General features: G+C 43.9%; 1 protein-coding gene across 2 annotated transcripts in view; it reads right to left on the reverse strand.

Moving 5' to 3' along the window:
- CFAP53 (cilia and flagella associated protein 53) overlaps nucleotides 1-13,163 on the reverse strand; it is a 34,009-nt gene extending 20,846 nt beyond the window's left edge. The window contains exons 1-3 of one of the 2 annotated variants that reach the window (XM_077463015.1): nucleotides 13,111-13,163; nucleotides 8,165-8,262; nucleotides 4,335-4,564 (exon numbers count right to left, since the gene is read on the reverse strand). In XM_077463015.1, coding sequence (XP_077319141.1) covers nucleotides 4,335-4,564; nucleotides 8,165-8,242 — 308 coding nt within the window. In that variant the 5' untranslated portion in view covers nucleotides 8,243-8,262; nucleotides 13,111-13,163. Of the gene's footprint in view, nucleotides 1-4,334; nucleotides 4,565-8,164; nucleotides 8,263-13,053 lie in introns of both variants that reach the window. The other variant, XM_077463014.1, reaches the window with a different exon arrangement.
- Nucleotides 13,164-13,599: the final 436 nt, after the last annotated feature.

The raw sequence follows: 13,599 nt of genomic DNA on the forward strand, positions 1-13,599 counted from the left end.
GAATTTTAGTTTTGCCATTTGAAAATGAAGAACAGGTTCACTTTAAGAAACCAATACACATAAATATTGAGGGCAATGCATTACCTTTAGAGTGTCTGTTATCATTAAAGTGGTAACAAACCTAAAAGCAATTATTATATTGCAGCTTATCAAGGCTTAGATGTGATGGCTGCATTCGTTTTCTTTTTTAGGCTTTCTTTCCTTTATTTTCAACTAGTGATCCAGCCAGTAAGTCCATTGTTTATCACCAGAACAAGCTGTCCTGCAGATGTATCAGTTATAGGGACGAGACAACCCATTTAACACTCACAGGGGGGCTTAAAGTGGTTGTAAACCCTTACAAACCACTTTGACCTACAGGTAAGCCTAGATTAAGGCTTACCTATAGGTCCAAGAAATATCTCCCAAACCTATACGGTTTAGGAGATATTTGCCCGAAGACTGGCACTGCTGTCTACGGCGCATGCGCCGTAGACAGCGTCGCGCAGGCGCACTGAGCGTGGCATCCTCAATAACGAAGATGCCGCGCAATGCCGCGCGTCTCGGCTCCCGTGCGCATGTGCGGGAGTGACGTCATCGCAGCTTCGCCGAGACCCACCGAGAAGATGGATGCAGCGGACTACAGGGGACAGCGGTGACATCGCTGGCTCCTGTATCAGGTAAGTGACACATAATGGGCTACTATGCAATGCATAGTAGTCCATTATGCTTTGCCTTTGCAGGGAATGAAAGAGGAAGTAAACTCATCAGGGTTTACTTCCTCTTTAACAATGATCAGCTTTTATTTATTTAAAACCTGTATCCCAAAAGGATAAAAAAAAAAAAACTGTTGTTCTAACTGCTTAAAGGGGTTGTAAACCCCCGTGTTTTTTCACCTTAAAGCGGATTTCCAACTGTATAAAAAATGTTTTTCCCAAGATTAATATCTTTGGATTAGAACTCATGTTTTTAATATGATCTATCGCCACTCGATTGTTGATTTGCAATCAAAAGAGATCCTTTATTATTGTCTCCTGGCATTTTCCATTTTGCTTGTGGGCATGTGAAGCCCACAAGCACTATCTTCCGGGATCGGGTGCAGCTGAGCGACCAGCATGCACCGCCCGTGCTCGCCCAGGAGGTACGGCTCGCAGCGCCATACACTTCTGTCATTGCCATCAGAGCGTGCGGCCCGCTGACTCCTGGTAAATTATGACAAGCATCTCCCAGGAGCACTAGCGAGCACAGGCGCCAAGGGAAATTACGCCAGGCACTGTGGTAGAGGAATGATGATGATTGAATAAATTGATAGCAGTGCAGACATTGGCCTCCACTGCTGTCAATCAAATCCAATGATGAGGGTGCCGGAGGGCGGGGCTGAGTACAGCATTCTGTGTCTATAAATGCAAGTGCTGGACTCGGAAGCGCGCCCGCAAGATAACGCCCTGGGAGAGCGATTCTCTCAGGGGTTTACCGATACAAGGAGGAGCTGCGAGCGCCACCGGGGGACCCCAGAAGACGAGGTTCAGGGGCCACACTGTGCAAAACAAACTTCACAGTGGAGGTAAGTATGATATGTTTGTTATTTAAAAAAAAAAAAAGGTTTAGTGTCACTTTAAAAATGTTAGCTGGAGTTTGGTTTTAATTTGTTAGTGTATTTAAAGTGGAGTTCTACCCTAAAACAAAAATGTTTCTCCTTCAGTGCCTGGACTCTTGACGTCACTTCCCTCGGCGCAGCAAGGGAGATCAGCTCTGATCCCTCTGACTCCTCCCTCTTGTCAATCATCTGGGACACGTGACAGGTCCCAGATGACTGCGCGGCCAATCACGGCGCGTGGCGCCGCTCGCGCATGTGCTGTGCGTGCCCGGCTGTGAAGTCACAGCCGAACGTCCACAGTTACAATGCCAGCGCCGCCGAGCGGAGGGGGAGATGAGCTGGACCCTAGGTCAGGTAAGTGTCCAACTATTAAAAGTCAGCAGCTGCAGTATTTGTAGCTGCTGACTTTTAATTATTTTTTCTTTTAAGTGGAACACCACTTTAAATTTGCCAGTACATTTAAAGTGTTACTAAACCCAGTAATATGAAAAAAGTTAATCCCCCCCCACACAGTGCCCACAGCTTATAAATCTTTTTACATTAAAATACTGCCACTATATACACTGTTACATTAGAAACTGCACCGTTTTTCCAGTGTGGAGAGTTCAGGAAGGTGGAGATTTTCACTACAGCCTGTATACACATGTGTGATGCCAATATCATGTGACCTGGCTATCTCTGAGAACAAGTAACTGTTCTCTCCAGCATAAAAGACATAACTGAGCATGTGTAGGTCGGCTACTCTGCCTGTGTTAGCTGGTTTTCCCCAGATAGACAGTGCAGGAAGGGAAGGATTTGTGCATACAGGATAAAACAGAGTTTTTACACAATGCAGAGGATTAACCCCTTAAGATCCGCAGTGAGTATAACAACCATGCTGTGCTGCATATACAGACTGATTTTTCTGCTGTGGGTTTAATAACACTAACACAGCCGCTGTCCAAAGGTATCTCTGTTGCTCCTTCATTCAGAGAGCAGGCCAGGGGTGTCCAACATTTTCACTTTCCTGGGCCACATTGGAAGAAGAGGAATTGTCTTGAGCCACACATATGATAAACCAACAATAATGCTGGGTACACACAATTCGAATATGGGCTGATTCAACGGGAACTGGCCAACATTCGGTTTGTGTGTACGGCTGCCAGTCCAACAGAATCTGGTCTCACAACCAGCTTCTTTCGAAAGGGTGTGCTGGAAAACCAACATCTGATCAGCAGCCGATCAGCGATGGTAGCCAATGGCTGCCAGTGCTGATCAGTGTGCTCCGGCAGGGTGGAGTCCCCCTGTCAGAACAGCGAGTCCCCCTCGTGTTAGTACAGCGATCTGTCTGTTTTTTTTTTTCGTTCAGCCCACTGAGCTTACATATAAGCTGATGAGCAGAAAAAATTAACGATCGGATTTCAACTATGTTTCTGTGTGGGGAGGTGGGGGGTTGTGGGCTCCCCTCTAGATCAGTCCATGTGCCACTTACTTGCCTGGGGAGTTCCTGCATTCCCTGCCACACCGATGCTATGCCAAACAAGGAATCCCCAGCATCCCTTCAGATGTGCATGTGCTAGGCTTGTCAGTGCCGGTGTTCTGCCATATAGTGTCCGGCCATGATATAGTGTCCGCCCCGTACTGCGCATGCGCAGTACGGAGCAGACGAAGCTTCGGAAAATCTCCGAAGCTGAACGGCGCCTGCGCCGTGAGTGGAGGTGGTAGCCCCATCATCCAAGCGGACATAGGGTTGTGAATATTAGAGGCCCCCTCGCGGGCGAGCTTCGCTCGCCACGCTTCGGGCTCGGCCTCACTGCGCTCGGCTATTTGATATTTCTACTCTATGTCCACTTGGATAGTGGGGATAGAACCTGGACTCACGGCGCAGGCGCAGTTCATCCTCAGCTATTTTCGGAATCTGTGTTGCTGTGTACTGCGCATGCGCAGTACACAGTGGACACTATCGGATGGGGGACCTTATATGATAGGACACCGGCCACCGCCACGGCTGCTATGCCGTGCACAGCATCCCCGGCATCCCTCTAAATATGCTCGGGCCGCATGCCCAACTCTCTTGTGCTGCATGGGGCCGCAGGTTGGACATCTCTGAATGTAGGCACTCTGATACAGTAGGTGTGTTATTGGATGGATCACCGGATGAAAACAGAGGGGGAAAACTCCTAAAAAAGAAACCTAATGCAGCCATCGCCACATCTAATGATTGGTAAGCTGCAATAAATTCAATTTTTGGTTTTAGGTTTAATACCGCTTCAACAATAAAATGTACTACATCAGTGATGGCAAAACTTGGCACCCCAGATGTTTTGCAACTACATTTCCCATGATGCTCCACTACACTGCAGAGTGGATAAAGCATCATGGGAAATGTAATTCCAAAACATCTGGGGTGCCAAGGTTCGCCATCACTGTACTACATGCATTTCAGCAGCCAAATCTTCCGGGGCTGAAGTGGTTAAATGTGGTGGCTACATTCATTTTCTTTTTTTCCAGGCTAAGAAACTTTTCAGCAAATACAGAAAATATCTGTTGATCCTGCCAGAAATGTAGTATCCTGGTGACAAAGGAAGATGTGAGTGTAGACATGAAGAGGAAGTTTGTTATTTTTAGGCTTACCAGGTGTAAATAAAGGGGAAAAAAAGTCTAAAATAAATAAAACGAATGGAAGCCCCCACAATATGGTGGTAAGCTGCAATCAGCAATATATGACATTTTTGTTCTTGGGTTTATACATTACGATTTAATGACTAGTAATAATGACCTGTCTCTGCGTTCCTCAATCTGCCTCTGGAAATCCTCCATGGTCTCATTCACCTTCCTCTGGACCGTGTTGTGCAGAATCTTGTTATCAGTCAGCAGTTCCCATTTGCTCTTCAAACCTTTAAAGTTGTTCTCCTTGGTGAAGGCCAACATCTCCTCACGCAGGTCATCCCGCTTCCTGCGCTCTAGTGTGATGTAGTCCATTGGCCTGCTGGTAGGGAATTTGGCTTTCTGCATGGAGAAGGAGAAAAAAGTCACCAATTAATTCATATCCTGGTTCACATTTGAAATAGAATTGTTGCCATAAAAAGTAGAAAATAGGCTGTGGCCAGCTGTAAAATCTTTTCTTTTTCTCAGTACACAGCATGAAGCTCCATTACTTTACCCTAACTTTTGTAAAGCTGTTGGTTCACACCGATGCGTTGCGGGAAGTCGCATGTGATTCAGACAGGAGTCGCACTGCATTCCTCTTCAAATGACATACGATTCTTTGCAGTTGCGATTTGAGCCAATTCATTTTTGTTTGGCTTAAATCGCACTGTGCATGCAATTTTTTTACTGCACTGCAATCGGATCACATCGGTGTTCATACCCATGTTACCTGATTCAGCCAATTGGATCACCTTTATAACAGCTGTGGCAATCGGGCAAAGCTTGGGACTCAATCTCCGAAGTTCTGGATGCTCCAGTATATATCCAAAACACCAATATCAAGGGTGGCACGACCTTTTAAAGCCCAAATTCAGTCACTATGTTCTCCCCCTCCCTGGACTGTTCTTTTCCCCTTGAGTACTCCCACATGGTATTTATTCTTTTTTCAAAAATATACGTAACTTTTTCCAATGTCTTCCGACTGGAGACCTGACATTCCTCTCCTTCTCCCAATATTCTCCAAAGATGGGCAGTTCTTGGAGATGCAGAGAGCAGCACTGACAAGTTAAGCTCACCATCACTCTCTGTATCAATACATTATGAATGAAGGACATCATGATTGCGCCCTCTCAGGGAATGTGGCCATGTCATATGGAAGGGATCTCTAAACTTTTGAAACAAATGGGAAGTCTACTGCCCTTCAACCCCTAAAACTTTAGGGGGTGGGGGCTAGACTATGGCCAGTGAGAGGAAAAATGGCATAGGCTTAGTAGTCAGTGCATCTTTGATCTGTCTTTGATGTTAGTGGGAGAATTATTTCCCCATCTCTGATATCAGTGGGAGGAATAGTGCCCCGTTGTTGGTGTCAGTGGGAGGAATAGTCCCCCATCTCTGATATCAGTATGAGGAATAGTACATAGTACTGGTGTCATTGGGAGAAATAGTGTCCCATCTTTGATGTCAGTGGAAGGAATATAACCCCACTATAGGTGTCAGTGGGAGAATTATTTCCCCATCTCTGATATCAGTGGGAGGAATAGTGCCCCATTGTTGGTGTCAGTGGGAGGAATAGTCCCCCATCTCTGATATCAGTATGAGGAATAGTACATAGTACTGGTGTCATTGGGAGAAATAGTGCCCCATCTTTGATGTCAGTGGAAGGAATATAACCCCACTATAGGTGTCAGTGGGAGAACTATTTCCCCATCTCTGATATCAGTGGGAGGAATAGTGCCCCATTGTTGGTGTCAGTGGGAGGAATAGTCCCCCATCTCTGATATCAGTATGAGGAATAGTACATAGTACTGGTGTCATTGGGAGAAATAGTGCCCCATCTTTGATGTCAGTGGAAGGAATATAACCCCACTATAGGTGTCAGTGGGAGAACTATTTCCCCATCTCTGATATCAGTGGGAGGAATAGTGCCCCATTGTTGGTGTCAGTGGGAGGAATAGTCCCCCATCTCTGATATCAGTATGAGGAATAGTACATAGTACTGGTGTCATTGGGAGAAATAGTGCCCCATCTTTGATGTCAGTGGAAGGAATATAACCCCACTATGGGTGTCAGTGGGAGAATTATTTCCCCATCTATGATATCAGTGGGAGGAATAGTGCCCCATTGTTGGTGTCAGTGGGAGGAATAGTCCCCCCATCTCTGATATCAGTATGAGGAATAGTACATAGTACTGGTGTCATTGGGAGAAATAGTGTCCCATCTTTGATGTCAGTGGAAGGAATATAACCCCACTATAGGTGTCAGTGGGAGAATTATTTCCCCATCTCTGATATCAGTGGGAGGAATAGTGCCCCATTGTTGGTGTCAGTGGGAGGAATAGTCCCCCATCTCTGATATCAGTGGGATAGTCTGATTCCAAAATGGACTAAATATATTATGTTCCTCAAAATGCTACAAACCATACCCCTTAATGACAACGTGAAAGTTTGTCTGAAATTTTTGAAAGCTTATTTAAAAAAAAATCCCATGTACATAAGTATTTACAGCCTTTGCTCAATACTTTGTTGAAGCGCCTTTGGCACCAATTACAGCCTCAAGTCTTTTTTGAGTATGATGCTACAAGCTTGGCACACCTATTTTTGGGCAGTTTCTCCCATTCTTCTTTGCAGGACCTCTCAAGCTCCATCAGGTTGGATGGGGAGGGTCGGTGCACAGCCATTTTCAGGTCTCTCCAGAGATGTCCAATTGGGTTCAAGTCTGGGCTCTGGCTGGGCCACTCAAGGACATTCACAGAGCTGTCTCAAAGCCCTTCCTTTGTCATCTTGGCTGTGTGCTTGGGGTCGTTGTCCTGCTGGAAGATGAACCTTCCCCACAGTCTGAGGTCCAAAGCACTCTGGAGCAGGTTTTCATCAAGGATGACTCTGTACATTGCTGCATTCATTTTTGCTTCGATCCTGACTAGTCTCCCAGTCCCTGCTGTTGAAAAACATCTCCACAGCATGATGCTGCCACCACCATGCTTCACTGTAGGAATGGTGTTGTCCAGGTGATGAGCGGTGCCTGGTTTCCTCCAGACATGACGCTTGCCATTCAGGCCAAAGAGTTCAATCTTTGTTTCATCAGAACAGAGAATTGTGTTTCTCATGGTCTGAGAGTCCTTCAGGTGCCTTTTGGCAAACTGCTTTCGGTCTGTCATGTGCCTTTTACTGAGGAGTGCCTTCCGCCTGGCCACTCTACCATACAGGCCTGATTAATGGAGCGCTGCAGAGATGGTTGTTCTTCTGGAAGGTTCTCCTCTCTCCACAGAGAAATGCTGGTGCTCTGTCAGAGTGACCATTGGGCTCTTGGTCCTTGATCATTCAGTTTGGCTGGGCGGCCCGCTCTAGGGAGAGTCCTGGTGGTTCCAAACTTCTTCCATTTATGGATGATGGAGGCCACTGTGCTCATTGGGTCATTCAATGCTGTAGAAATTTTTCTGTACCCTTCCCCAGATCCATGCCTTGACAATCCTGTCTCATCTACAGACAATTCCATGGACTTCATGGCTTGGTTTTGCTCTGACATGCACTGTTAATGATGGGACCTTATATAAACAGGTGTGTGTGCCTTTCCAAATCATGTCCAATCAACTGAATTTACCACTGGTGGATTCCAATCAAGTTGTAGAAAAATCTCAAGGATGATCAGTGGATGACAGGATACACCTGAGCTCAATATTGAGTGTCATGGTGAAGGCTTAGAATACAGTACATGGGATTTTTTTTGTTTTTTATTTTTAATAAATTTGCAAAGATGTCAAACAAACTTCTGTCATGTTGTCACTATGGGCTATGGTTTGTAGAATTTTTGAGGAAAATAATGAATGTAATCCATTTTGGAATAAGGCTGTAACATAACAAAATGTGGAAAATGTGAAGCGCTGTGAATACTTTTTAGATGTACTGTATGGTACGTGTTAGTGGAATCCAACCTTGTCATCTCCTAAGCAAATGAAAGACTTACCACAGCCACAGAATGAGGGGTGGGCCCGGTCACCTCCCTGCAGCGCAGTGGTCTGCTTCTTTGGCTTAGCATCATCATGGCTCCCTCTATTCAGATATCTACAGGAACAACAGAATTTTTCAAATATGGTGATTGGTTACAGATAGATGTGTACAATGGCAGTCAAACTGTTAGATGCTGATCAGGAATACATACAACCATAACCTAACAACTCATATTTGATCTGGGAGGTGCCATATTTCACTTGTCTAAAAAGGATCCAACTCTGGGGACATCTTCAGCCTCAAATGCTTCAGTGCCTATTGAGTCAGTGATGTCTGGAGCTCAGCAATGCCTCTCCCATCAGATGTGTCATCTCAACAATTTGCATGTGTTTTTCCTTTAAGTGCAAACCCTATCTTGTTATATTCATTTCTTCCCTTCCTTGGGTGGTAGCAGCTACATCGGCTTTTTTTTTTTGCAATGCAGAATGACGATTTTGCATTGCACGACCGCACTGCAACTGAAAGCCAAGCCTTTGTGGCGGTTGCATCAAGGTCCAATTCACTTACATGGGAGAGTTTGTCAGACAGTGCTGCCAGCCAAACTCTGCATTCAATGTTGAAATTGCCACCCTGCAATGCAACGCATCACGGCCACGGAAATGTGTATTCACTCGCTTGTAGGTAGGTGGTCAGGGAACGATAAACCACTGCAAGGAGCCTAAAGCCCAACACACACTATCAGATTGCTGATAGTGTGTATTTTCCTTCAGATTTACCAAAACCATGTAGAAGAAGGGCCTGCCTGATTGCATACAAATTGAAACTCCTACGGTTTGACCTCATATTATATGGTTTTGGTAAATCTGAAGGAGAAAAACAGCAGAAAATCTGATAGTGTGTATGGAGCTTAAAAGTATTAGTTCACTTTTACAGAAAATAAAATAAAAGGTGAGTTAAAAAAAGAAGGAAGTAAAGAAAAAAAAAACAAACAAAAAGAAAAAGAAAGAGAGAGAGAAAAAAAAGAAAAAAAAAAATGCAGCCATCACATCTAAGAATTGGTAAGATGCAATATAATAAAAGTTTGCCTTTTGGTTTAATACTGGCAATACATTCACCATAGCAGAAGGCTTCTTCCCTCCTCCTTCTGGATGATATAAAAGAAAAAAAAAAAGACAAGGACTTTGCAGGAGCCATGAGCGCCCCTCTCTGACAACACACAGGCGGGCACAGGGTATCTGTGGTTTATATCACCCTCATATTTACAGTAATACCTTGGTTTGCAAGTAATGTGGTATTCAAACACTTTGCAAGATGAGCAACATTTTATTTGTTTTTTTTTAATTGTAACTTGATATGTGAGCGATGTCTTGTAGGACGGGCAGTAAAGAGATCACAGTTTCACAGATTTTATGTTAAAAAAAAAAGTGGAATTACACTCACAATGTAAATCCTGCATTAAGGAGTCCGGTGCTCATCCATGTAAAGCCGCTGGTTTATACTGTAAAGCCGCTGGTTTATACTGTAAGGCCGCTGGTGTTTACAGTACTGTATGTGACCGGAGGTGGCGGTGGCTCCCAGCGCTTCCTGGAGAACTTGGAGACACTCCCAGCTGGGTGGGCATAATGCACATTCGGAGCACCCGGAAGTGTCAACATTTCCCGAGTGTCTATGAGTTCTCCAGGAAGCGCTGGGAGCCACCAGCACCCCCCTATCTCTGGTCACATACAGTACTGTATACTCCAGGGGCTTTACAGTATACACCAATGGCTTTACTGTATACATCAGCAGCCTTACTGTATACACCAACGGCTTTACTATATACACCAGCGGCTTGGATTCATGAAGAATCGCTCTTGCCAAACCAATCTATTAACCTTCTATGAGGAGGTGAGTTGCCATCTAGATAAAGGAAGGCCCGTAGACGTGGTGTATCTGGATTTTGCAAAAGCATTTGACACAGTTCCCCATAAACGTTTACTGTACAAAGTAAGGTCCGTTGGCATGGACCATAGGGTGAGTACATGGATTGAAAACTGGCTACAAGGGCGAGTTCAGAGGGTGGTGATAAATGGGGAGTACTCGGAATGGTCAGGGGTGGGTAGTGGGGTCCCCCAGGGTTCTGTGCTGGGGCCAATCCTGTTTAATTTGTTCATAAATGACCTGGAGGATGGGGTAAACAGTTAAATCTCTGTATTTGCGGATGATAGCTAAGCTAAGCAGGGCAATAACTTCTCCGCAGGATGTAGAAACCTTGCAAAAAGAGCTGAACAAATGAATGGGGTGGCAACTATATGGCAAATGAGGTTCTATATAGAGAAAAGTAAAATAATGCATTTGGGTGGCAAAAATGTGAAGGCAATCTATTCACTGGAGGGAGAACCTCTGGGGGGAATCTAGGATGGAAAAGGACCTGGGGGTCCTAGTAGATGATAGGCTTAGCAATGGCATACAATGCCAATCTGCTGCTAACAAAGAAAACAGAATATTGGCATTAAAAAGGGGATCAACTCCAGAGATAAAATGATAATTCTCCCGCTCTACAAGACTCTGGTCCGGCCGCACCTGGAGTATGCTGTCCAGTTCTGGGCACCAGTCCTCCGGAAGGATGTACTGGAAATGGAGCGATGTACAAAGAAGAGCAACAAAGCTAATAAAGGGTCTGGAGGATATTAGTTATGAGGAAAGGTTGTGAGCACTGAACTTATTCTCTCTGGAGAAGAGATGCTTGAGAGGGTATATGATTTCAATATATAAATACCGTACTGGTGACCCCACAATAGGGAGAAAACTTTTTCGCAGAAGGGAGTTTAACAAAACTCGTGGCCACTCATTAATATTAGAAGAAAAGAGGTTTAACCTTAAACTATGCAGAGGGTTCTTTACTGTAATGCCGCGTACACACGGTCGGACTTTAACAGACTTTCGGCAGAGTTACGACAGACTTTACGAATGAACGGACTTGGCCACACACAAGCCCACTAAAGTCCAATGGATTTGACAGTGATGACGTATGACCGGACTAAAATAAGGAAGTTTATAGCCAGTAGCCAATAGCTGCCCTAGCGTCGGTTTTCAACCGTCGGACTAGCATGCAGACGAATGGATTTTTCGTCCGGACTCGAGTCTGTGGGAAAGATTTGAAACATGTTCTGAATCTAAAGTCCGTCTGATTTATAGACAGCAAAGGTCCGATAAAGCCCACACACGATCGAATTTGCTTTGCTGTTGAAAAGTCTGGTCGTGTGTACACGGCATAAGAGCGACAAGGATGTGGAATTCCCTTCCACAGGCGGTGGTCTCAGCGGGGGGCATCGATAGTTTAAAAAAACTATTAGATAAGCAGCAGAATGACCGCAACATACAGGGATATACAATGTAATACCGGCATATAATCACACACACAGGTTAGACTTGATGGACTTGTGTCTTTTTTCAACCTCACTCACCATGTAACTATATAACTATGTAGCATTACAGTATACACCAGCGGCTTTACAAGGATGAGCACCAGACTTCTTAAAGCGGGATATTGTTTAACATTGTCAGTGTAACTCCACTTTTTTTTTTTACATTAAAATTGTGATCTTTCTGCTGCTCGTATTGCTCCCGGACCTCTGGCACCATTTATATTGTATACACCATATATACTGTACTGTATACACCATGTATACTGTACTATACACACCATATACACTGTGCTGTATACACTATATATACAGTACTGTATACACCATGTATACTGTACTATACACACCATATACACTGTACTGTATACACCATATATACTGTACACACCATATATACTGTACTGTATACACCATGTATACTGTACACACCATGTATACTGTACTGTATACACCATATATACAGTACTGTATACACCATGTATACTGTATTGTACACACCATGTATACTGTACACACCATGTATACTGTATACACCATGCATAATGTACTGTATACACCATATATACTGTACTGTGTACACCATATATACTGTACACACCATGTACACTGTACTGTATAAACCATATATACTGTATTTACCATATATACTATATACACCATATATACTGTACTGTATACACCATATATACTGTAATGTATACACCATATATGCTGTATACACCATATATACTGTACCGTATACACCATGCATACTGTACTGTACACACCATATATACTGTACTGTATACACCATATATACTGTACTGTATACACCATATATACTGTACTGTATAAACCATATATACTGTACACACCATATATACTGTATACACTATATATACTGTACTGTATACACCATATATACTGTATACACCATATATATTGTACCGTATACACCATGTATACACCATAAATACTGCACTGTATACACCATATATACTGTACCGTATACACCATATATACTGTACCGTATACACCATATATACTGTACACAGCATGTATACTGTACTATACACACCATATATACTGTACTGCATTTTGTATTGCTGTAATCATTTTTATATGAATAAATGTTTGTGGAACGAATCATCTGTGTTTCCATTATTTCTTATGGGGAAATTCGCTTTGATATACAAGTGCCTTGGATTACAAGCATGCTTCCGGAACGAATTATGTGCACAGTCCAAGGTTTTCTTGTATTTCTTAGGGACCATGCAATGCTGGTGCTCTTTATAATGATCCAGTATGCAGTAAAACCCATTCTTATTGTCATTAATGAAGGAAAGCATAATAAGGTGAGCCCAGGTCCAGCTGAACTATAAACCCCAGGTAGGCCATGCTGGCACTTGTAGTCCACCACTTGAAGGGTTGGTGACCCCTACACAGAGGAGGAGGAGGGTGTACACAGCCCACACAGAGCTCTATAATACACACACAGCTCACATACAGCACACATTACCAGAGGGAAGAGTGATCCTGAGCGTGGCCCCCTGTCTTGTTCCTGGGAGCAGCTTACTTTCAGCATCCCCCGTTTCCCGGCAACCGCCGACTCCGGAAGTGACCTCACCCGCCTCCTAGCTACAGGATGTAAACAGAGCTAGAACACCGGAGGGGCGTGTCGTTCTACAATTCGGCCAGAAGAGGGCGCCAGAGCGCCCACTTTAAACTCTTAGTCTGATCACAGCCTGGCTTGCCTACCAGGCCAATTCTGACACTTCGCTCCTACATGTAAAAATCATAATTTTTTTGCTAGAAAATTACATAGAACCCCCAAACATTGTATATGTTTTTTTTTAGCAAAGACCCTAGATAATACAATGGTGGTCGCTGCAACTTTTTATCTTGCACAGTATTTGCGCAGCAATTTTTTTCGGACGCCTTTTTTTGGGCTGAAAAAAAATAGTTTTGTGCTTAAAAAAAAAAAACAAATCAGTAAAGTTAGCCCAATTTTTTTGCATAATGTGAAAGATGATGTTACGCTGAGTAAATAGATACGTAACATGTC

This window comes from Lithobates pipiens, unplaced genomic scaffold, assembly GCF_037356315.1.
Source record: "Lithobates pipiens isolate NorthernLeopardFrog02 unplaced genomic scaffold, aLitPip1_a1.2 Scaffold_3, whole genome shotgun sequence".
NCBI lineage: Eukaryota > Metazoa > Chordata > Amphibia > Anura > Ranidae > Lithobates > Lithobates pipiens.